Source organism: Cyprinodon variegatus, unplaced genomic scaffold, assembly GCF_000732505.1.
Source record: "Cyprinodon variegatus isolate N-32 unplaced genomic scaffold, C_variegatus-1.0 Scaffold1098, whole genome shotgun sequence".
NCBI classification, from domain to species: Eukaryota; Metazoa; Chordata; class Actinopteri; order Cyprinodontiformes; family Cyprinodontidae; genus Cyprinodon; species Cyprinodon variegatus.
The window spans coordinates 67210-92610 of NW_015151551.1; the positions used below are offsets into that span (position 1 = coordinate 67210).

Here is a 25401-nt window from a genome sequence, read left to right on the forward strand (position 1 = left end):
GTCCATGCTAAGATTGGATAAGGTGAGTTTTCAATGGTATTAAAAATGTTTTGATGCCTTTAATTGTTTGCAATTTGTTATTCCCCTTTTATCTAAAATAGTAATGTATAGTTTTACGTATTAGTATGGTGCAACCCTTGTGCCTGGAGTCTTTCTCTCTAGGATTCCATTCAATTATCAAATTAGTTGACAATTATTTCAACAGTCAACTATTCACATTTAATCTGATTGATTATACCAGCCATAAAGGGAAGCATGAGTGGTGTCAAAATAGGAGAAAAATGGTCGAGTTTCAATTTTCTTTAAAGTTTACTTTTGTTGTACTAGTACTCCTTATCTCCCATTTCATCCAGGATGTGGCTAATGGGGCATGAGCCTCAGCAGCCTCAGCAGAGACTCCCAGACTTCCCTCCCTGTGGACATCTCCTTCAGCCCAAGGTGCTCCCAGACCAGCCGAGAGACATAGTCCCTCCATCGTCTCCTGGATCATTCTCAAGGTCTCTTCCTGGTGGGACGTGCCTTGAACACCTTCCCAGGGAGGAGTCTTAGGAACATCTGAAAAAGATGTTTGAGCCATCTTAGCTGACTCCTCTTGATGTGGAGAAGTGGCTCTACTCCGACCCTCTCCCGAATTACTGAGCTCCTCACAATATCTCCAAGGGAGTGCCTAGCAACCCTTCAGAGAAAGCTAATTTCAGCTGCTTGTGTCCGGGATCTTGTTCTTTTGGTCGTATTCCAGATTTGACGACCATTGATTACCATCTTCACCAAAACTTCTTTCTTTCACATTATAGTAGCCTCACCGATCAGTATATCAAACTCTCGCTCCATCCTTCCCTCACTTGTGAGAAAGACCCCATTTAAGGCAGGGATTCTCCTCCAACCTGAAGGGGACAAACCACCTTTTTCACAGTTAGAATCATGGCCCGTACTTGGAGGAACTTATTCTTGTCCTGGTCGTTTCACACTTGGTTGTGAACCACCCCAGTGCATACTGTAGGTCTTGGCAGGAGGGAGACAGCAGAACCAAGTAATCTGCAAAAAGCATAGATGAATTCCACTCTGGCCCCCAAACCAGATCCCCTCTGGCCCTTGACTACAACTAGAAATCCTGTCCATAAAGGTTATGAACAGGATTGGTGACTGAGGCCAGCACTGTTGGAGTCCAACATGGACCAGGAGCAGATCTGACTTAATGCGAACCAAGCTTCTGCTCTGCTTCTACAGAAACCGGATGGGACTTAAAAAGGCCCCTGACTCCATACTCCCCAACAGGACATCATGAGGGAGGCGGTTGAATACCTTCTCCGTGTCAACACAAACATATATGTTGACAATCACCCATGGACCCTCAAGTACTCTGTAGAAACTGTAGAGCTGGTCCACCTTATGGCCACAGCTCCAGGTGGCCACATCGACAATGGAGGCAGTGGACATTGCCCAATAAGACTCCATGGCTCCAGCCTCCACAGTATCTGGGAATAGCTCTTCCAGAGATGGCAGTTGAGCATGTCCCTGATTGAGGGCTCCACCAAAAGTTCCCGGCAGACCCTCACTATTTCTTTGGGCCTGCCAAGTCTGACCGGCTTTCTCCTCCTCCAGTGCATTCAGCTCCCCACCAGGTGAGACAAGACAATGTGAGAAGATACAACAACAAAGTTGATCGGTGAACTTTACAGGAGGGTGTTCTAGTGCCAATTGCACCAGTAGACATCCTCATGCTTGAACATGGCGCACATGATGGACATCTGTGACTTGCACAAATGTCCAATAATGACACAGCATTCGGGTTCAGAGCTGGGGGGGTCGTTCATCCAGATCACACCCCTCCAGGATTCACTGTTGTTATCCACATAGCCGTTGAAGTCTCCCAGCAGAATGATGGACTCATCAGGAGGGGCACTATCCAACAGCCCCCCCAGGAATACAATTAATACCTGAGACTGATGTAGCAGGCCCTTAGGCTGAGACAGAGACCTGCCCCCTACCCGAAGGTGAAGGGATGTAACCCTCTCGTCCACCGGGCTAAACTCCATCACAGGATGGCTGAGCTGGGGGAGACAAGTAGACCCACCCCTGACCTCCACCTCTCCCCGTGGTCCACACTATAGCAGAAGGTAATCCAGCCTCTCTGAAAAAGCTGGGTCCCAGAGCCCATGCTATGTGTGTTTCCCATGTAACTCTTTCTAGCTGCTGTCGCTCCACCTCCCACTCAAGCTCAGACTCCTCCCCTCCAGAGAGGTGACATTCCACGTCCCCAGAGCCAGATTAAGCATCCGCGGAACAGGTCATCAAGCCTCCACCTTTGGCTGCTGCACACTCCTCTCTACACCGGTCCTTAATGGTTCCCCGGCCGGGACCTGCAAGCAAGAACCTGACCACCAGGCGCTTGCCAGCTAAACCCCAGCCACGTGCCTTGATTTCTTTGTCATCATGGAGGCTTTTGAACAGCTCTTTGTCTAACCCCTCCCTCAAAGACTGTTTGCCTTGGGATACCCTACCAGGGGCATTAAAGCCCCTAACAACATAGCCTCTGGAATCATTAAAAGCTGAAACCACTCCACAACGCTAAGGTGGCATTTTAAGGAAGGTTTTTGTTGTTACTTTTAAAAAGTAAATTAAACCTTCATTCTAACTTTTTCTCCTCTGATTTGACCACAAAATGAGATAAAAAGCATATATCATTTGCATTTTAAAGTAAAATCATATATCACCTTCTTTTTTATAACTGTTTAGTGCTGCTTCCTGATAAGAAAGTATAACTAAAAAATATCAACAACCTAATTCCCAAGCCTTATTAAACTCTCCCCAGAACCACTCTAAATTAGCTTATTTGTTTATTAGCTTATTTGACCTTTATTTTTATTTACCTGATCATACTGTAGTTAATGATATTGATGTTTCTAATTTGTGTAACAGGACAGCAGTCAATTTTTTTACTACTAACGCAGAGAAAAAGGACTTTAGAAATAAAAAAAATATTATATAGTATATAAATTAATATATTGTATTTTGTTTGATTTCTGTAGTTATAGGAAAACTAAGATAATGCTTTTATTTTCTCGTTTTACAGTACCAATAATTTCTATGAATGAAAAGTTCAGCAACTTTATTCCAGCTAACAGTGACATCTAGTGGTAAAAGTAGAACATTTCAACTTTCTCAGCCTCTTTAACCAGTCTGCAATATACTGTTGTGTTGAAAACAGTAGAGTTTTTGGAAAAGGAAAAAAAAATAGTTAATACAAATCTGAATGAATACACCGCGTGTATGTTTTTAAGAACTGAAAATGGAGACACTACTGGCCGTTTCTCAATTCACGAGAACGCGAGTACGGACACGCGTTCTCGTGAGAACCGGCGGCCAGTGTGAAAAGAACGTGCGTCACAAGCCCCGCCCACCCCGTCACGAGCCGCCTAACAGGAAGTAGCTCTCGAACTTGACAACAAGAAAGGCCGACAGCTCGGTAAGGTACTCTTTCCCTGCTATTTTGTTTGTATTTTAACATCGTCACTACCGATTCCGACCTACATGTTGTAATTTGTTTGGGTATTTAAAAGTTACGTGTCCAATTTTCAATATCCGTCTCTCTGTTTGGTGAGATATTACTTCGGTTAATCGAGCTCTAAAGAAAAAAAAACTGAGGCTGCTAGAAGCTAGCTTGCTAATCCTTCAAACCGAAACTGTTGTTTTAATCTCGCCTCATGGGAAAAAGCCTTGTTCAATAACAAATACATGTCAGTAGGAAATTAACTGTGAGCAGACAGAAGTTAACTCTACTGTATAAATAGATGTAGAGGTTGTTAGGTTTATTTTCAGAAATGGTAGTCCTGTTTTATATCGATGTTGTCATGAAGATCATAGGAAGGAAATCGCTGTGTCTGGCTTGCTAACGAGATAAAAATAACCACACCTTCCCGTGTGCCAGGAAAACTATTGTGTTTTGTTGTTTATACCATAAACACTGTTAACAGAAAGTCGGACAGATATTGAGTTATTAATCTGAATGAAAATGGGTTGTTACTAGGAAAGAAGCATTGTTTACAAAATGTATTTCTCCCTAAATAAACCAAAAGTGTGATTAACACCGTATAATCACAGTTTTTTTTTTTTTTTTACTTCTCTTAGACTTTCAGCTTCCAGTTATACTATTGATACATTTTTATTTGTTTTCAATTAAACAGACAATACATGTCCATCTAATTTATAAGATAGAAAAAAAAATTGTTATCCATAGAGTAATAAAAGAAATGGAAAATAGTTTCATTCAAATATAAACTCCTATCTCCCTTTATTTATTTGTCCCTTAAGTTCAGCAGCCGCATTCAAAAAAATATCTTTATCAACATTTAAATAAGCCTTGTAATTTTTTTTTTTTTATCTAGTTGGTAGTTGAGTGAATGAGTATGGAAGAGGATTAGGCCCACTGGAAAAAAAAAACCCCAATTAATTTAGATGGGCACCATGAATGAAGAAATATGGGAGCACTCAGCTTCACTGACAAAGGTGTGAGTTTTTTGAGAGGGCCAGTGACACATTGGTGGAAAATGACGGAATTAGGCGTTTTTTTTACGTGCCCGAGGGATCTCTGGTCATGCCATGTCATTAGTGCATGAGCAGAAGGTGATTAACACAAGAGAGCTAATTTAGACAAGGCTACGACTTGATGCTAACATGTTTGTTAGCTGTCAGAATTCAGTCATAGTTCTGAGATTAAAGTCAGAATTCTGAAATCAGAAGGAATTCAGAGGTTGAAGTCAGAATTCTGACTAGTTTCCTATATTAAACTAAAATAATATTTTAAAATCAGTTAACTTTTTTTATTGTTTGAGTGGCCCTAGTCCTCTTCCGTAGAATGAGTGAGTGTCTATGAGTATTATTTCATATATTATTTGGTTTGCTCTACTGTATCTGACCTTTTTTGTTGTATATTTGTGAGGACAGCCTTGCAAATGAGATGCTTCATCCCATAGGGCTTATTCTCTACAGAAATAAATAGATACAAAAATAAAAAAAAATAAAAAACAAGTAGTAACAACTTTGAGTTGCATTATTCTTTACTTATTCTGAAGCATTTTGCAGTGTTATTTAGTGTTGTTAGTGGGTTTTCCACATGAATGTATTGTCATTATTCGCCACTTGTAATCTGTAATGCACCACAATGCTAAAACAAATGGTGCGTTTTGTTTATGGCAACTTTTTAAAAAATGAATGTCACTATTATTATTAATAACTGCTTTAATAAATATAACTTTTTATTTTTAAAGATTGCTTTAATTCATTCTTTCAATTTGTAATGAAATAGCTACTTTCTTGTAAACTTGAATGTTAGTTTGAACTTATATTAGGATAATTATCTAAAATGTTTATTGCATTTAAAAAAGTATTGTGATGTGTGAATGTAAATATATATTTTGGAGTATAATATGTCAGTCGCCATTAACTGCCTTTTGCTAATAGTCGCTTTTATTTATCATGATGTTAAGAGTCATGCATTATGCAACTTTGTGATGATGAAACGGAATATTGAGGAAAATGGTGGGTTAATCACAGTTGATAACCCCATGATGATAATTAACAATAAAACTGCAATATTACACATTTGTTTTCTCGCAGCCCTATTAGTATTTTAAAAATGGCCGTGTCAAGTTAAATCAAATACCTTAATGCATCTTTTACTCAGCATAATGCTAAACTGAAATGGATTTATTTTTTTTTTTTTGTTATTCCCTTGGAGATACCTGTATTTTTTTTAACTCTTTGGAGTCTTTATATGATACATCAGTTTTTTCATTATTATAATTCCTTTTACAAGCTCCTGGTGGATAAACGGATCTTTTAGTGCTTGGAAAAATAGCAGCCTTCCTTGTTTTCCCTACATTTGGTACATTGCTGTAGCATAGCTTAGTCCAGTATTATCTGAAAACACCTTATTATATCATGGTCCCGAGTTGTCCTCTGTTTGCTGTTACTATTTTGGAACATGTGTAAAGAGGTGTTGGATATATAAAGAAAGTAGATCATAAAGGATCAGAACAGCTTAATACAATTTTAAAACATGTTCTGACCAATCTTATTCTAAGCTTTTGCAAAGATGCATTCATTTTATTTTCACAACCTTTTCCTTTAGCTTTGTAAACTCCATTTTATGTAGGATGAGCTGAATTAACCTGAGTGTTGTCACTTACCATTTTGATTTAAATAGCTTTTGAGGGTTTCTAAAGATGGAAGTTCAATAATGATATTACATTTCATTTGTGCTTAACAGAAGATGGCAAAATTGCACAATCTTATAATCTAAATAAGCAATTTTTGTATTAAGGATTACATTTTCTTTAGGGGAAAGTAAAAGATGGATCTTAGTGTAGTAATCTGTATATTTGTAACCCTGTCACTTTGTTTTATCAGGTTAAATAGGCCTCTGATTCATTTTTTCTTTTTCTTCTACTTTTCAGGTGAAGTCTTCCTGAACACACCCCCTCCTAAAATGGCACTTCTCTGACATTGTTTTTACATTTGCTTTTAAACCTTCCAAGTCTTCATAGTTTTAACCCATTTTAAAGCCTTTCAAAGAGCAGAGGTGCAGCAATGACAGCCAGTCACACGTTATGTGCGCTCCTGATCGTCTCCATAACAGGTGGGTGACATTAGCGAAGTTGGCTTCTGTTTGTGTTTCATATGCAGGAGTCAGAGCTTCTCTGTTATCTGTTTACTCTGGTTCCATTAATCTGGTTCCATTTTTTGCTTTGTTTCCTTTTTCAGCATGCAGTCATTTTGAGCCTGCAGACTGCTCCTGTAAGTTTAAACTACTTCAAAGAGAATAAATGTTTTGGCTAGATATTATTTGATATTCTTGGTTTTTTTGTTCTAATTGAATTCCGATTTCCACTTTTAACGCATGAACAATAAACTGTATGAAGCATGAAATAAATAAAAAAAAACATAATAATTGGATAAGAAATCATGTTTGTGAATCTGCATTACTGAGATAAAATAATACAAAAAGGAAATACAAAATTAACTCTGATTAAATCCTACCCTTTATTTAACTGCTTTATTTTTTTTTTTTCTAGATTTTTTGGATCATTATAAACCTATTTGTGAATCTTTCTGATTTATTTTGTTTAGCAGTGCTGTCTCTTTTAACTGTTGTTGTTTACTGTTCTCCAGCCCATTGTGGCCGCGCTCCTCAGGTCATCGACAGTAAAGTAGGGGAGATCAGGAGTTCTGCCTACCACAGCTGGTCCTACCACTTTGGATATACCTTTGACTGCTGGGTCATTAAGGGTTCGGAGGATGAACCTATTATTCTCAGGTACAGATGCTGAAAAGTTTAATTTATTTGTGAAGTAAAGATTTCGCCTGATATTGTTGAAATAGCTGCTTTACTTTGGCAGAAAAAAAACATCTGTTTTTATTTTCAATGTTTTTTAGTTATATGTAATATAATTATTCACTGACTTTTATTTTAATTGATTGATTTCAATCAAATCTTTTGTTGTGAACAGAACATGAGGAACAATAACATGATAATAAGGACAATAAGACTATAATTTTTGTGTTTTATGTGACAAAATGTTACAATAATTATCCAAGCTCACGTTAAAAATAAATGAATACATACATTAGAACATCACTGAAAATTGCTAATATATCTGAATCTAATAAAAGCATAAAGCCAATATATTATATAGATTCAGGGATGCAGAGTGATGGATCTTACATTTCTATTCCCGTCCTGCTGGAAAATAAATCAGCGTCTCTGTAAAGCTGTGCAGCTGGTGTAAAACACAACTATAAAGTACTGCTCCTATGTTCAAAATAAGAACTGAAATGTATTGTTTATTTATTTTTGGTATTTAACCTGAAATATGTGTCTCTGTGAGTTTGACCAATCCGTCGGAGCTTCACTTTTTCAAACTTAATTATTGAAAAATAGTGAACTTTTAATGTGTTAATATATTTAGACATTAGATTTTGTTTGTGGCTTGGATGAGAAAGATTTGATTTTAAAATCTGTTTTAGTTACATGTGATAACATCAATCATGAAGCCATGTTTTCTTTTTTCCATAGAATTTGATATTTTCTTTTGAGTAAATGTTAAAAGAAAATGTATCTCTACTGCAGGTTATGGAGCTGACTGATAATTTCTGTTTTTCTCTTTCCACATATTTCCTCAGCTTTTCTCAGTTCTCTGTGCGATGCGAAAAAGAATACTTGTCTATAAAATCATCGGTTGGAGGAGAGCCGCATGTCCTCTGTGGCAGCAAGCTGCCTCAGCCGCTGGAGTTTCCAGGGGGAAATATAACCCTGATGCACCACTTCTCTCCCCAAGAGTTCCCTGTATCATTATTTATCCTAAGCTACGCCAGAGGTACGGCGGTGGGGCACTCAGGTTTTCGTATCTTAAGGTCACAGTATATATGTTCTAATTATTAATGCATGTTTAACCTTCAGACTCAGGGGACTGCCCAGACACGTCGTTCCAATGCCCCGAAGGTCGGTGCCTCCCACTCTCCTGGCGCTGTAACGGGCAGGTGGAGTGTCTCGGTGACGGCCTCCACAGCGGCTTAGATGAGGTGGGCTGTGACGATTATGTGGACTACCCAGAAGTTAAACCTGTGAGTTACACGGACAGAATCACAGGCCTGGACTCTGACAACAGCAGGACCAATGACAAAAGCTGGGTCAGATCTACGGAGCGGTACACCTTCCCTGAAACGTGGCCACGGCCCAGGGACCAGCCCACTCAGAAAGAGCTTGCTGTCACACCTACTCCCATTGAGTGGCCCTGCGGAGGCCTTTTTCAGACCTTTTATGGGACCTTTGCAGCTCCGTCGTCTGTTTTTGGCACAATGACCTGTATCTGGACCCTGGACCCCGAGGACCCCAGGCCGCTGAGACTCGACCTGCATCGCATTATGCTGGGCCAATTTGACAGAATCACTGTCTACAACCAAGGGGAGGGCAAAGGAGAAGCCATCAAAAATGTGAGTTTACGTCACAGATCCTTTTCTAGGAGCTCACGCCTTTTTTCTTTTTAATCTACTGATACATCTTTTTGCATTTCTACAGATCACCAGTGTTTTCAATGGCAAATCTGTCAAAGTAGAGTCCCACACCGGGCTCATGTCACTGGTTTTTGACAAAGCTGCCGACTCCATGGTGACCGGTTTTAAAGCCACCTTCCACGTGGGCAACTACTGCCCACCGTCGGAGACTCGGTGCGGGGGATCATCAGGGGGCTGCTTCACCAAGGAGCAACGCTGCGATGGGAAGTGGGACTGCCCTGAGACCGGGAGGGATGAGCTGGGGTGCAGAGGCTGCAGCGAGAACCAGTTTGCATGCGGGCTGATGACACAGGGGGCGGTGGCGTCCAGGCGCTACACAGGCACGCCGGTGTGTTACCCGGTGACGGAGCGGTGCAACTACCAGCTGTATTGCACAGACGGTAGCGACGAGAAGGACTGCAGCGTCTGTCAGCCTGGGACCTTCCATTGTGACAGCAATCGGTCAGTTACCATTTATACACTGCCTTAAAAACAAACATGGCAACGTGTTAAAAGATGTCACTTTCTGCAGGTTCTGGCTTTTTGACATCTCTTTGATATATATCTATTTTTTTGCAGATTTTAGTTTGTTAAAATGATCCATCAGAGAGTTTTTTGCCATTTTCAAATAGAAACGTTTGTACAGAAATAACCTGTCATTGCAAATTAGGATCTATTTAAAAACTATAAATAACAAGCTACACTTTTTATCTGTTTTCTGGATAAAATAACTTCAACATGTTGTATCCTTATCTCATATTAGTGAATTGAAAAATTTTTTTTTCTTCACTCATTTAGGAAAAATAATACGGTATTAAATAAATTATTATGCCATAATTATATTTACGGTTAAAATGTTGGATTGTTACATCTTTTACTTCATTTAGTCTAACTATAATTCAGCGTTTAGCAGAATAAGGACTATATGTGAGTCTCAAACTGTGTGAGAGAGACAAACTAAACAACATAATTATTCTGGTTACACATTAAACTATCCTCAGGCTCTTATGTAAGTGTTGAGCACAATTATAATAGAAGGCTTCTCTCAGTAATAGAAGTGAGTAAGAAGACAGCCTGCTAGTGTCAGTCATCCAACTGTTAGGTGCAGATCGATGGTTCACAGATCAGGGCCAATCAGGCTCAATTTTATTCGGCGGATCTCTGGAAACAAGGCTTAAAATGGACTGACATGGGTTGCTTCAATTTTGAAAACTGAAAATATTTGATTTTTAGGCACTTTTCTTGATTAAAAATTAGTTTCTGTTTCGTCTCCCTTCCTTTTATTTTATAGACGGGCAGCGCTGCAGATTGGCTAGTTGTAAAGCAATCATAAATATGGTTGAAAGCAAAGGTTGCCTTATGATGAAGATTAAAATCAAAACCACCTAATGTCGTCACTTTAAAGAGAAGAAATGTGACGTGAGGATTTATTGACCTGCTTTCAGTTTATAAACAGGGTTGTATAAATGAAAAATGGTAGATTAGGTAAGTCAGCTCCTCTCTAATGCTGTTGAGGCCCGCCGCGCACATGGAGGAGAAATCTCTCAGCAATGTTTCTGCTGCATACTTTGATAACACTCAGCCCTTTGTCCCCGCTGCAGGTGTGTGTTCGAGAGCTGGCGCTGCGACGGCCAGGTGGACTGTAAAGACGGCACCGACGAGCTCGACTGCACCGTCATGCTTCCTCGCAAGGTCATCACCGCGGCAACGGTGGGCAGCCTCATCTGCGGACTGCTGCTGGTCATCGCCATGGGCTGCACGTGTAAACTGTACTCGCTCAGGACCAGAGAGTACAGGTAGGTTCTTCTCTGTGACCCATAGAGAAATTCTTTCTGACCAGGCTGGGTCTGGGTTTGCTGTGTGGGATGGAAGAGGTGGCAGGTTGATTTCAGGGCTTTAAGGTCTGGATGGGTGTGAAGAAAACAAAACAAAAGTATCAGTAAATATTAGGATTTCTAGAATCCTTTACTTTTTGATCAATGTTTATCCTTTCATCCATCATTTCTCTGTTCTCATTCTTTCATTGTTTCTATTAAGTCTTCCTTTCTTCCTCTTTTCTACTTTATGTCCTTCCCGCTGGTCTTGCATATACCCCTCCTGTCTTTGCTTGATTCCTGCCTTCTGTCATTCCTTGTATTCCTTATGTCCTTCTTCTCTCCTCTCCTTACATCTTTACATAATTGTTTCCCCCCAACGTAACTTTTCTTCCTTCCCTGGCTTTACTTTGTTTCCTCTTGATTCCCTCATTGTTTTCTTCCTTTCTTTCCTTGTTTTTTTTCCTTTTCTGGCTTCCTTCCCTCCTTTTATCCTTAACTCATATTTAAATCTTCTACACCAACAGGGACGTCCGCACTCCTACCTATTTTTTCATGTCGTTTAATAAAAACCACTTGTTCCCTTTTCAAATTTGACTATTTGAGTCACACTTGAAACATACGCACCCAACGTTTCATAAAGTGCCCTATCCTCCCCATTGTGACTTTGCAAAAATCACAAGAAAAGAGTAAAACATAATAACTCAGGAACAGCTTTATTGATTAAATCAGATATTTGAATAAATTGAGAGATCTAAAAAAGATTTTGTTGTTTATTGCTCTTTTTAAACATATTTAGTTACTGTGAATTCATGGCGTACATGTGAAACTATTCTATGGGAGGTTTTAGTCTCTAAATAAAATTTTCCCCAGATAAAATATCTTGTCTGGCTAAGAAATAAAATCAAATTTAAGAAAAACTCTAAAGAGAACTTTATGTGGTTATATGAGACCTAAATGAAACTTTTCTAAAGCCATAATACATGATTGGAGGTTGAAAGGCACTGCTTATTATCACCAAAATACCACAACCACCATGGAAAGATGAGAATGAAAGACCTTTAGCTTAGAGTAAGAAAACACTGGTGAGGTGTTTAATAATAATTTATTATTTAACATAAATAAAATATTATAAGCTTTAGTATAAATATTTCAGAAAAAAATCTGAGTACTAAATACATCCTGGAAAGCAAAGATTTTTTTTATTTAACTGTGAGGGAACCTTGTGTGATTCTTTTTTTTTTAAATTTGACTAAGCTAGGTAATTTGTTTTTATTTGACCTGAAAGATAATTTCTGATGCTTAATGTTCAGGTTGATCATTTGAATCAGGTGATTCACATTTAGCTTTCCAGTAGAGCCGCTGGTTAAACCTCCCAGCTTTCTCAGTACACTGCAGTCAAACACTGAAGAAATACGGGAGAAGTGCGTCATGTGTAGGCCTGTCAGACCCACGGGGCTGGATGAGTATGCTTATAAAAATGTACAGCATGCCTTACTAAATCATCAGAGCTACCAAAATCTTAGCTACGCAAAAGGGGAGCTGCACAAACACGAAATTACATCTTAGAACGCTAGTAAACAAAGTTAAAGGGACAGTTTTTTGTGATTTCTGATTTGTTTACCTCTAAAGCATAAATGAAATAAAGGTTAAACTTCGATGCCATCGTAGAACTCCTCCTAAAATTCCTGTGGTTTTTCTTGTTGCAGCATGTTTGCTCCGATAAGCCGTATGGAAGCCCAGATGATCCAGCAGCAGGCTCCTCCGTCCTACGGCCAGCTGATCGCCCAGGGCATCATCCCTCCAGTGGAGGACTTCCCCACAGAGAGTCCCAATGAGGTCAGGGAGCAGGACAACACACATCATATATGTCTTGTATCAACATTTGTTTTGGACCTGATCAAGCTTCTCAAGCTGTCTTAGTTGATTATTACCTGATGGTATTAAAACTGTTTGACATGGCCACTATTCAGAATGCTTTCATCACCCAAACTATGGGTTTGATTATTTATTTCTAAGTGATGTTTTAATGTCTTTAAAAACTTAAATATCCTCCTTCAGTTCTGTCTGTAACTTCTATAGAGGATCTCAAGACCCCATACTTGTTGATCCGGGCCACGGCCCCAACTTTTGAAACCAATGCTCTATTCAACTTTTATTAAATATGACCAGGTCACAATAAATACAGACTGAAGGGACTTTAAAAGGTAAAGGTGCTAAGTTCATCTACTAAAAAAACACAGTCTACTAAAGTCCAAACCAGTCAAATAAAACCATTAAATAACATTTGTTATTACATACAATCCATTACTGTTTCATAATACAGTTAAAATCAGTTTAATTGACTATTTCAAGGGAAGTTAGCCGCTAACACTAGCATTGCCCTAGATATCAGTGAACAATACTAAATTGCAGAAAAATAGATAACAGATCTTCAATATCATATCCTGCTCTGCTTCTACCTAGCATTAACTAAAAATATGAAAGAATATGTTTGAGATGGATAAAACAGTATACTAGTTACATGCACAGTTATACACAGTGCAATACATACAATAAATACAGATGTAAAGAGGTAAGTATTTGTAAGACTACATCTACTCATACTCACCACCCATTATGATGGCAGAAAAGGATATTTAGGTTGCTTACTCTTCTTTGATCTGGTAACGTCAACATCTATAAATGATACATATGATTTAAGTGAATATGGGTGAAACAGGCTCTAGATTAATAGAAACACTTTTCACAAGGCTAACAACAGAACTATCATTTCCAGTACAAGCTATCAATCAGTAAGTTTTCCTAATAGTTTTTTGTGAAATAATAACCAAAATTATTCAATTCAATTCAATTCAGTTTATTTATATAGCGCCAAATTCACAACACATGTCATCTCAAGGCACTTTACAGTTGAACCAGGTCATACAGTCAAAATTATCAATCCTGTTACAAATCTGTCTGTATTCCTTATCTTGTGGCGATACTGGGGAGGAACCAATCCATTTTAACACAAAGCTGAAGGGCTTCTATGACTCACGTTGACTCAGAATTAATAAATCAGCATTTATGTTCTCTAAACCTTAATTACTACTTACTTGATTTAGGTGTGTAAACCAAGGACACCTCTAAAAGTTGCAGGATAGCAGCCCGCAAGAAGTGAAATGTATTTAGATTGTAAACAGGTCAATCTGAAAAACTCACAAAATCATTTCTTATTGAAGAAAAAGAAAAATCATTCAGAATATGTGTATTTCCTCAATATCACATTTTCTGACTGTATATATTTATATGCAGTTTTTTAATATAGAATACCATTGAAAAGTTGAAAAAACATAATGAATTAATTAAAAATTCATGGATGTTTTCAAGCATTTATTCCTGTTATGAGGATTTTTAGCTAACAGCTAATGGAAAGATTTTTAGAATACAGAAAAAATAATGATGTAATGTTAGCTTAGTTTAAATTATGTTTATAATCTACTTTTATTTATTTAATTTTATTTTTTTACTGCACAGACATATTTATCCTCATTATGCTGTTAATAAAGCATAATTTGATGATATGTGCTTATTTCTGGTGGAGATAAGTGGTTGGAGGAGGTGGGGTCTTCCAGTGGATTAAACCCATAGCAGTGTTCTAACTTGCTCATCAATGTTTGGAGAATAGAGAAAATGGAATTAGGTTCTTTTGTTGCTGTGTTTTTAACCACGGTGCGTGTCTGTTTTCTCCTCTGCCAGGCTGCGTCTCTTTCTTTGAGGGGAATCCTCCAGCTCCTCCGTCAGGACACCTCCAGCTCGCCGCACCGCAGACGCAGGCCGCGTTTCGTCCGCCGGGCCATTCGCCGCATGCGGAGGTGGGGCCTCATCCCCAGAACTTCCAGCCGGCAGAATCAGAGCTCCAGCTCCAACCAGCAGGAGGGGAACTCCGCCTCCTCCAACCAGGAAGCGACCCAGTCCTCTCCCGCCAGATCCTCGTCGGCCGTGGAGGCGGTCAACCAGCCGGTGCCTCAGAAACTTGGCCTGTTGGCCCAGGCAGAGCAGCAGCAGATGACGGCGTGGGAGGAAGTTCCCGCCTCTCTCCTGCCGCTGTCCCCGCCGCCCATCCTCTCCACTCCACCCCCTCCGTACGCTCCCCCAGCCCCCACTGCGTCTGCTCCTCAGACTCCTCCTGTCACCGTACCCCCAAGCAGCCCCTCCCTGGCCTCCATCTTCCACACAATAGGCCTGAGTATGTCCCGCTTCAGAGCCTCCCCCTTCTCCTCCTCCACCAACTACATGCCTCTCTCTGCCTCCCCCTCCTTCTCCTCCTCCTCTTCTTCAGATGACGACGTGCTACTAATCCCGCTGTCTGAGGAAACCACCTCAGAGGATGATGTTCCCATGCTCACCTGAATGACTTCCTCACACCTCCCCCCTCCCTCACTCTTAACAAATGAAACCCAGTCTTTCCACATCTGACTTTGAGCACAGGAGCGCCCCGACCCCCCTCCCTCAGTAAGACTCATCCTCCTTGTGCACATCTGGTGCCTTTTTAAATCGTTTGACTTGTCGACACTTTAAATCAATTTTCGGACTCTTTATGAGAACCTCCCTTAAAGATGTAGATGACGGCCATAGATGTTGATTAGTTTTAGACGTGCACTAAGGGAAATAAATCTCGGCTGCGCAGAGAAGGGAGACTTTTGCACAGAAGGATTCCCCCCCCCCATCCAGCTACTGAGGCAGGTTACTGTCGGACTGAAATCATCGCATCTGTGGGACTGCATTTTAATCGTCGATGGCGGCGCGATTGCCAATATGTGAACTGTCTGCGTACTTCTGCCACTCGCACCCGAATCTGAGGTTAGCTGAAACACATTAGCAGAAAAAAAAAATCTCTCCCCATCTATTTAAAGTGCCTTTTAAGGAGTTTCCTGTAGACAGTTTTAAGTAAATCAAGACGTCCTGAATCCACACTGCACACAGAAACACACACAGGCTCGTATTTGCTTCACGTGGATGCACGTATCAACACCTTAGTGGCTTCGTTATAGCTTTTAGGAAAAAAAAAAAATAATGCATGCGTACTCTGCAAGCTGGCAATAATCTTTTTCAAATATTGTTTTAGTGCAAACCTGTTGAAGTGAGTGGGTGAATGTAAGCAACACAAAGTTAATGTTTATGATGACAATCTCTTCGGTGCCTGGTTTAGTTTCCCGTGTGTGTGGTGTGAAGTGCCCCCCCCCTCCCCCCTGGCTATGAAGAGACCCCCGAAATTCTCCAGATAACCTTAAAATCTTACAGGACCAGATTGCTTTCTGACACAGGAGACTTTTGGTGTGCCATTCACGTTCTTATCGTGCATTTTAAGGTGTTTTTTAATTTCAGAAAACTACAGATCTTTGTTGTTTTTGTTTTTTTCTCCTTTAAGTTCTTTTCGTGTTTTAATTTACTTTTGCTTCGTTGAATGTATTAGGGTCGATGTGGAGTAGCCAGAAGTTTTAAAATTTGCTATGTATTTAGGTAAATAAATAAAGTGGTTTTATGCCTTTAATAAGGTCAACCTCACTGTATATAAGTAAAAATGTGGCTGAGATTAAACAATTTGCACTTTTAAGTGTTGTGTGGTGTTTGTTTATTGGGGGTGGCATGGGGGGGCGGGTATTACCTGAAAGAGTTGCTGCTTTGTTCTTTGTATTCAGGGATCCTGTGGAAATGAACACAAACAAACTCATAGAGTAGCTCTGTTGAGAAATAGATGTAGTCAGAAGAAACTTCCTGCTTTAAGTTGAGCAATGAAGCCATGTGGAGCAGAGGATGTTGCAATCAAAACCCAGGTAAGGGATCTCTGTCTTTTCTCTTTTAATGCAAGCATTACTGCATCCATCAAACTTCATTTAGCTAATAAAACAATAGATGGAACCTAATTTAAGCAACATTTGAGCTCATTTGCAGGAACATTCATATGAGTTCCAGCATTTTACACCAAGGCTTTCACAGGGAAACATTGCTAATGCATAGTTCAAGGCAAAACAAGAGGTGACAGTTTGGACTTTCTAGATTTTTTACTTGGGTTTTAAAGTGTAGGGCCCTCCCATAAAAAATAAACTTCTCATTTTTGCAGAACTGTTGCATTATATATATAGGGTCATATTTCTTTTTTGTTTTACTTTTTTTTTTCAGTTCTATTTACTTCTGGTTATTCAGTATTGCTTACACAACAACAGCCAAAAGCGGGTTCCTCAAAAGTACAAAGCATAATGTTTTACATCTTCATGAGTCAATATGAAGCCTTCTACAGCCTCCTTTTTCGGTATTTCTCTATGTCCTGCTTTGAGGATTCCCACAGGATGCTGCTGCCTCCTCTATGTTTCACTTTAGCTCAGTGCTCAAAGTTTATTTACACGAAACCGTTCATATCTATGCAGGGTAATCCCAAGTGCTCCTGTTAAAAGGCAAAATAAATAAGATTAATATAAAAATTAGATACATAAAATCAGAAAATAGCCTATTTAAAAAATAAAATATAAGCTGTTATTAAAAAGTAGGGAATCTGTAACAGGCTAATTTAATTTACAAAGCACAAAATTAGAGATTTTTCTTATTTTATGTACCGTATTTAAGGGTCACCATTGGTCTGAGAGTACAGACTTTTCTTTCTTGGGTCCATTTTCAACAGAAATCATCAAACAAACTTACATTATTAAAAAAGACAAAACAAATGAAAAGCTATCTTGTCTCTAGTTAAACATAATTTCCTTATTAATCATTGATTTCTTAAGATTTAATTTAAGAGGATTTTTGTATAAATATAAATGAAACCATTAACTTACGAATGGGGATTTGCTATTTTGGTAAATCTATATAAATTATTCTGTATGTTCTGAAATGTAATTTGTATTTTATTTATAAATCTTTATTTAAAATCCTGCTGAATGTTTATTATTCTTAGCATATAATAAGCTACATCCACATTGTTCTTATAATTAAGCCCAAACTAACTTATCTTTCATTCTTTCCTCTCCTCCAACCCCAGATAATCTGGGTATGGGCTCTGCTGGTGTTAACAGGGTTGCAGATGCCTGCAGCCCAACATGGCTGTATTTTTGATCAAGTTCAGGCTCAGGTCAGAGTAGTTAGAGCCGCTTCCATGCAGGCTGGAGTCAGACCAACAACCGAGCAGAAGCTCCAGCTGACCCCTGAACATCAAACCAGACTGGGGGTCAAAGAGAGGAGCATCCTAGAAGATGGAGTCCATCCTCCCTCCAACCTTTTGCAGCCAATCAGGATAAAAACCTGGACTACTACAGAAAGTTACCCTCTTCCTACAGTTGAGAAAGAGAGGCTGGGGAGAGCTGTGGAAGAGGCTGTGAGGGTAGTGTCTTCTTTACTTTCAGGTAAAAATCAGACAAACACACTTTAACATTCCGCACTTATAAAGATAACTAACTTTTTCCTTCTGTTAGTGAACAGAACCGTAGGGACATTACTGCTGAGCAGAGACATCAATAAATACTGCAAGTTTGTCTGGAGGAACTCAAGCCTGCTGAACTACAACAGGTTTGTATTTGCAGTTTGCTCTTTTTCTCTAACAAAAACCAGCAGCAATTTCTATTTTCGATAAAGAAACTGGATCCAGGTGATTCTCTTCTGCAAGCATCTATGGAAGAACGGGTCTTTCTGAGTGAATTCCAGTGCGATCAGCATAGAGCACCGGTGTTGGACTTTAAAGCATCTGAGATATGTTCTCCAGGATGATGAACCATCCATGAAAGATGCATGGCCCAATACAGAAGAGTGACCTCCTCGGGACAAGACTGTGCGGTGCATCTACACATTATGGACAAAGGACATTCTTTTGAGGACCAGAATGTTCACATTTTGGAAAAAGAAAAAAGGTGGTTTGGAAGGGGCATGAAGAAAAACAACCTTAATCAGAGAGAGCAGACTCAGATTTCAGCTTTCAAAAACCTACAACACAGCAACAGAGTTGATCCCTTCCTACTATCATCGCAACCCCAACCCCTTTACATAGGAACAGAAGACCTCACCTGTTCAGCCAGGCCGACAATTCCCTTCAACGACCCCCCTTTCAGAGATATAGACAAGTATGGGTCATTGCAGGGTAACTAAGAAGCCAACCGATCCCCATTCCAAATGGGTGGACCCATTCGTCAGCTTCAATTTGCATGTTTTCTAAACAAAAACAAGCCTTTTTGAGCTACTGTATAAAACCTCGAACTCAGCTCTATTTCTTACATTTTTAATTGAAAAAGCTTTCTGGATGGGAAGCAAAACATCTTCAAACTTGGAAACAAAGTCCAGTAGATTGTTTTTTTTAACCTTTTTTGGAACATCCATGAAAGAGATTTGATAGGCGCCCAGTGGAAAGCCTCAGAGGAGCTAATGCTGTTGACACAAAGCAGAGTTGGGCAATTCCATTTTTAAGCAGCAAAGGTCCTGCAAGTTTCAGATTGATCGCTTCTCCAACTGACTTAGTGCATAAATCTCCTCCTCAGCCTGTCGTCAAGTTCTGCAGGAGGCTACAGCATGCCCAGAGTGTTTGATTATCCTATGCTGAACCATCTGAAGCGTGCAAAACATGCGGGACACCAGCCCCTAAGGACTGACTTCCTTTTTGATTTAATGAATTTAATTCACTAACCTTTTTCTTTTATCTCAGATGTGGAAAAGCCAACAAAAACTACAGAGGTGAAACCTGTCTGGATGTCACAGTAAGCAGAGTTTTTATTTTTCTAATTCAATAACTCATCTGTTTTTCTCTTAGATATTATCAGACCTGATACTCCAGCTGTTTTAACCTTCCCTCTGCACAAACAGATCCCAGATGAGCATCTGTCTGGCTGTGAGGTTTACCCAGAGGCCAATTCTTCACTGAGGACCATTGTCAGACCTGGAGGAGCCGGGCTTCCCGACACAGACTTCCTGGTTTACATCCATGTACAAGCCACTGATAAATGTAGAGCAGAGGTTAAGATCCATGATCCTTCTGATCATATTTATGTTTGATCATTTCACAGACACATGCAAGCATTCTGTACTTTAATTTAGACTATTTGTTTAGCTTCTGGATTGTAATCAACATCTAACAGAATGTTAGATTTTAGGTAGCATGGATTCACTTGCATAGCAATTATATATTTGATTTATTAAATAGAGCTTAAATGCCTTCATACTTAAGTGTCTAAGATGTTATGGCTTACTAATAAAAGTGCAAATTTAATACTCTTTGTTCTCTCAGTCCAGCATCCTCGCCTACGCTGCCCATTGCCAGACGGACACCCAGGGACGACCTGTGGCCGCTGTGGTGGTCCTCTGCAGGGACAGGCTGACTGGAGCCGCTTACAGCCACCAGACTACAGTCCAGGTTTAAATAAAATGATGAATGGTTTGAGCTCTAATCCCATGAAATGATCAGTCTGATGGTTTAGTGATTGTGGTTATGACATGTTTGATAATCTGCTCTCCAGACTGTGATCCATGAGATGTTTCATGCTCTTGGGTTCTCTAAGGATCTCTTCAACTCCTGGCAAGACTGTTCATCCTCCAATCAAGGTTTTCAGGCTGTTTCCTCACATCCTTAAAAATTTAGCTCCTTTGATTTTGGAGGGAAAATTATATCTAATGTAGTTGTGTTTTTTTTTTTTCTCCATTGGTCTGATAATTATTACAAAAACTTCTGTTTTGTCTCTTTGGAGTAAAGGTGCCTCCTGTTCTCCTTGGAATAAGGTGATTCACTCAGACAGTTTAGGACAGATGAGGATTTACACTCCGACCATCATCTCAGCGCTGCAGAGACACTTGATGTCTGCTGACCCTGAGCTGGGAGGACCGCTGGAGAACCTGGTACTGAGAAGTTCAGACCAGTGTATGTTGACCCATAATGCTCCATGCCTCACTTTAACTTTTATGTTCTCCAGGATGAAGCAAAGGTTTCCTCTCACTGGGAGTCCCGGGTCCTGCAGGGGTCCATCATGGCGGCAGCGCTGGGAGACCCATCCACAGTCCGGATCGACCCAGTCACATTAGCGGCGTTACAGGACACAGGATGGTACTCTGTGAACCTGAGCCAGGCCCAGAGTCTGGTCTGGGGAGACGGTAAGAGGAGAGGCTGAGATCCATCGTACAGATCTACAGGTGGATCCAGGTTGAACACAGTTTATGTTTTCAGGTGAAGGAGCCTCATTTGGTTCTCTGTCGACCTGCAAGGACAACTCATCCTTTTTCTGTACTGGAAGGTAGATCTCTAACCTTGGATCTGTCTGAAGCAGGAACACAGTTTATCCATTCTGTTCAAGCATGTTTTTATCATTGCTCTTTAGTGGAGTCGGATGTCACTTCCTTCACCTCCACAAGGGGAAGTGTCAGACGGATCAGTACCTGGAAGGCTGTCGGGTCTATAAACCCCTGGAGAACAGAGTAAGTTCTGACAATAAGCAACGTTTGTAGCTCAGGGTTGTTTTCCTTTCATTGTATTTAGATCATTTCCCTTTGAAAATCAGCCAATTATATCAAAGTGTGTGTGCTGGATTGGAACTCTCATGATTTGTTCTGATTTATTTTTCTTTGTTCCCAGAGTGAATGTTGGAAGGAAGAAAACTCCAAAAACGATGCAGAAAACTGGAGTGGTGAGGTTTTTGGCTTCGACAGCCGCTGCTTCTTCTCTAGCCTCATCAAACAGGTGTGTTGAATTCATTTTTCTATCTATATACAACAGCTTGCAAAAATACTTACACCTCTGGACTTTCTGTACATTACAAACAAAAATGTGAATATGTTTTAATGGAATTGTATAAGAAAGACCAACACAAAGTGCTATATAGTTGGGAGGTAGAAACTTTTTTTTCTTACACAAGAAACTGAAAAAGGTGTGAAAAAAAAAAAATTCAGTCACCCTAAATCATACTTGTGGAACCACCTTGCTGTAGTTAGAACTGCAAATCTGTCAGGGTTGGTTTCTACCAGCTTTCCACATCTAATGACTGATATTTCAGCCCATTCTTCTTTGCAAAACGTCTCAAGCTCGGTCAGATTGGTTGGAGAAGATTTTTTTAACAGCAGTGTTCAGATCTTGACACAGATGCTTTTTTTGTTTTTTGTTCTGGACTTTCTAACACATGAATATCTTTTTTTTTTAAACCATTACGTTTTAGTCCTGCACCTTTTACAGTTTATTTGTAAAAAAAAAAAAAAGTCAATCATGTATAATTTTCTTTCTACTTAACAATTGTATACCGCTTTGCGTTGGTCTTTCACATAACATTTCAATAAAATACATTATTTTAGTGGTTGTAATGTAAAAAATGCAGAAAAGCTCAAGGAGTCTAAATATTTTTATAATCCTTTGTCTTAAAACCTTAAAGAAAAATAAGAGATATAAACTGAGTTCTATCAGGTTGTTTATTAAATGTTTAAAACTTGGTTTTAGGTTTAACTTTACAATAAGGTATATATGTTTGCATTCTATGTTTTATTTGATATTTATTCAATCAATAATATTCCAGATATATGCATTTGTAAAACAGGGATAAAATAAAACAGTATTGAATGACTTATGGAGAACAAAATGAAACTGCAACAACAAATCTAAGATCTGTCCTATAAATTAGAAATAAAAAAACCCCCACCAGCTTCTGTTTCAGTTGTTTTTATCCCTTTATGCATACTTGGAGGGCAGCTGATGGTATTTTAGAGAGATTTCCTAGATTGTTCCAGATTCACTGACTGTAAACGAGAAAAGAAGATGTATTACTTCTCAGAAGCATTTTCTTTTGTCTTTCATGTGGACCAGGGAAGCACTGTTCGGATCGGTAACTCTGCTGAGGGTCGCTGTTACAAACACAGGTGCTCTGGACTGAACAGGTACCAGATCCAGGTATCTGGTTCTGAGTGGATGGACTGTCCAGCAGGGGGAGCCATTCAGGTAATATGACTGCTGTCATTTTTTTATTCAGAGGTTCTAGAAGTGGGTGAGATGTGTTTTCTTTTACAATCATAGTGATGTGGTTTCTGAGGTATATAGAAGGCCGAAATATATCACACATAAGAATGTGAAAATCCCATTAAATAAACATATGTAGCATGAAATAAGTCAATGTAATATTAATAAATGTATTTACCTAAAACACTTGTAAAAACTCACAGTTGAATTATTGCATTTCGTATTACATGGATAAAAATAGTTTATTGTGATAAATTAAAGCATTTAATGTTATAAAAAATATTTTATTTAAAAACTAATATATGACCTTTAATATTTAATAGATATAAAGTTAAAGGGATAGTGGGGGACTTTTGGGAATTACTGAAAAGAGCGTCCTCCACTTAAAAAAAAATAAAAAAAGAGTACATGCACAACTCTGCACGCGCTTCGGAGAGGGAACGCCTATTAAACCCGTGCCAGAGCGTGCACGAGCCCATTTCTCCTCATGCACATGCTGTTTAAGAGTTGCTATTTGCATCGCTCCTACAAGCTTACTTTCCAAAAGAAGATTTGAAGTTTTCCACTATGTCAGACTCTCCACCGGTAAGTGAAAATAAGGAGCACATCAGACGGCCTTACATAAACTTATCACCAGAATGATTGACAATTAGAAGGGCCACTTATTTTGATGATTCCCCTGGAAAAAAGAATATCCTCCATTATACCTTTAATTTATTAAGTGAATGTGTACTTTCAGGTGGTAGCCAGTTATTCAATAATTTTTTTTCACAAATGAAAAATGTACAAAATCAATACAATTATGACAATACATTAATTTAAGCACAATGTCCACATATTAAATGTCCCCATTTTAAAATACTGAAGAATAATGAAAGCAGCTCTGCCTATTAGCCCATAGAGTCACACTAAAATACATAAAACAGAAAAGAAGTTAATAAACTAATATTTTAGATTTCATCTATAATCTAAAACCCAGTGAAAACATTCAACAGATGTGGGACCAAACATTACTATAACTCTATTAAAAATCCATCCATCCATTTTCCGTCACGCTTCTCCCAGCTGGGGGGTGCTGGTGCCTATCTCCAGCTGTCAATTGGCAGGAGACAGGGTGCACCCTGGACAGGTCGCCAGTCTATCGCCGGGCAACACAGAGACAAACAACCATTCACGCACACACTCACACCTAAGGAGAATTTAGAGAAACCAATTAATTCATGTTTTTGGACTGTGGGAGGAAGCCGGAGTACCCGGAGAGAACCCATGCATGCACAGGGAGAACATGCAAACTCCTTGTAGTAAGACCCCGGGCTTGGAATGGACCTGGAACCTTCTTGCTGCAATGCAGCAGTGCTACCGACTGCCCCACTGAGCAGCCAAAGCAAATCCATTAAACAGATGCGCTTTAAAAAGATGAGTGACTTCAAACAGCTATTGTTAAAAACCAAAATAACCTTAGCATTAACTTACCTTAAATAACTATTTTCTTAATGATCAAAACCTGTTGGGGAGAGTTAAGCTGTATTGCAAAGACACTCAGCAAAAACAAGAATCCAGCAAGCAGAAGGATGTTCTGAAAGGTTCTGATAACTGAAACTTTATGAATTTACACAGACAGTGAGTTAAAAACCTTTATTCAAAGACTTTTAGATGAACCGCAAGTTAAAATCCAAGTACGGTAAGTTAGAAAATGGTCATCATCAGGCAGAACTTGGTCCTGAAGTTTATATCCAGGATGCTAAGATAAAACTTTAGAAGCTAGAGAGATTAAAGCTTTTTCTCGTTAATCTCATATATATGCTTAAAACAGCTCCTGCAAAATAGAAAATATTATTTTGTTCTTTAGTTCATTATGGAATGAAAGACATTAAAAAATTTATATATGGAAATCACAAGATGTGCTATCACTGAGATATTTAGCTTTAACTGTATACTGAGCTGGAAACACTTTAAAAGTACAATATGATAAATGTAAATCAAAATCTGCATTACATGTGTGTTTTTATATTGTCAGATTGAAGGATATCAAGGGGAAGTGTTTTGCCCTGACAGGCGGTTGTGTCTTTACCCTGATGTTTCTCCTCCTGTGGAAGATGGAAACTCGGCGTCTGTTCGCTCCACATGGCAAGTATGACCTCAGATAGACTGTCTGCTCTACATGGAGAGGCCGCTTCTACTGAACAAACTTTTCTGGTCTTCCTACAGCAACCCTGATGGGATTTTAGCCCATGCCACCATCTGGTCTCCTCTCAGATCACCCACACAGGCTTTAATTCTCTTCTTCAGTGCTGCTGCATGTTTCTTGGTGGTCCTGCTGGTTTGGTACAGGAAGTGTAGGATCTGCATGGTCAGGCGCAGCACTGTGGTTCCAGAGGCTCATGTTAACCTGTAGAAAACCTGTCTTTGAGAACAGGAACTGTATTTGTTTGTGTGTTAGCCTATTGCTAAAATATGTATGTTTCCCATTTCACAGCCATTTACTGAAAGCCATGTGAAGAGACTGTGATCCTGATTTAATAAACACTGATCAGATTTTTACTCTTACACAACTTCAACCATGGTAGCTTTCTTCAATTACACCTTTGGAGG

General features: G+C 39.3%; 2 protein-coding genes across 4 annotated transcripts; both read left to right on the top strand.

Annotated features, from left to right (window-relative positions):
* The first annotated feature begins 3401 nt into the window (after window positions 1-3401).
* On the top strand, window positions 3402-15627 carry lrp10 (LDL receptor related protein 10). Of its 2 annotated transcripts, none has more exons than XM_015400387.1 (10): window positions 3402-3466; window positions 6456-6637; window positions 6763-6795; window positions 7171-7315; window positions 8182-8375; window positions 8459-8991; window positions 9077-9513; window positions 10653-10847; window positions 12575-12704; window positions 14607-15627. In XM_015400387.1, the coding sequence occupies exons 2-10, from the start codon at window positions 6589-6591 to the stop codon at window positions 15258-15260; spliced, it is 2370 nt and encodes a 789-aa protein (XP_015255873.1). In that variant the 5' UTR covers window positions 3402-3466; window positions 6456-6588; the 3' UTR covers window positions 15261-15627. The 2 variants fall into 2 exon arrangements, with proteins under 2 accessions (XP_015255873.1, XP_015255874.1); XM_015400388.1 differs by having other exon boundaries at window positions 9077-9510; window positions 10650-10847.
* Window positions 15628-17884: 2257 nt separating this feature from the next.
* LOC107101465 (leishmanolysin-like peptidase) lies at window positions 17885-25330 on the top strand. 2 transcript variants are annotated; one of them, XM_015400397.1, is made up of 14 exons: window positions 17885-18244; window positions 18314-18407; window positions 19531-19582; window positions 19689-19838; window positions 20110-20235; window positions 20339-20423; window positions 20572-20714; window positions 20789-20966; window positions 21040-21106; window positions 21191-21287; window positions 21445-21549; window positions 22660-22791; window positions 24827-24936; window positions 25018-25330. In XM_015400397.1, the coding sequence occupies exons 1-14, from the start codon at window positions 17926-17928 to the stop codon at window positions 25202-25204; spliced, it is 1845 nt and encodes a 614-aa protein (XP_015255883.1). In that variant the 5' UTR covers window positions 17885-17925; the 3' UTR covers window positions 25205-25330. The 2 variants fall into 2 exon arrangements, with proteins under 2 accessions (XP_015255883.1, XP_015255884.1); XM_015400398.1 differs by having other exon boundaries at window positions 19689-19808.
* The last annotated feature ends 71 nt before the right edge of the window (window positions 25331-25401 follow it).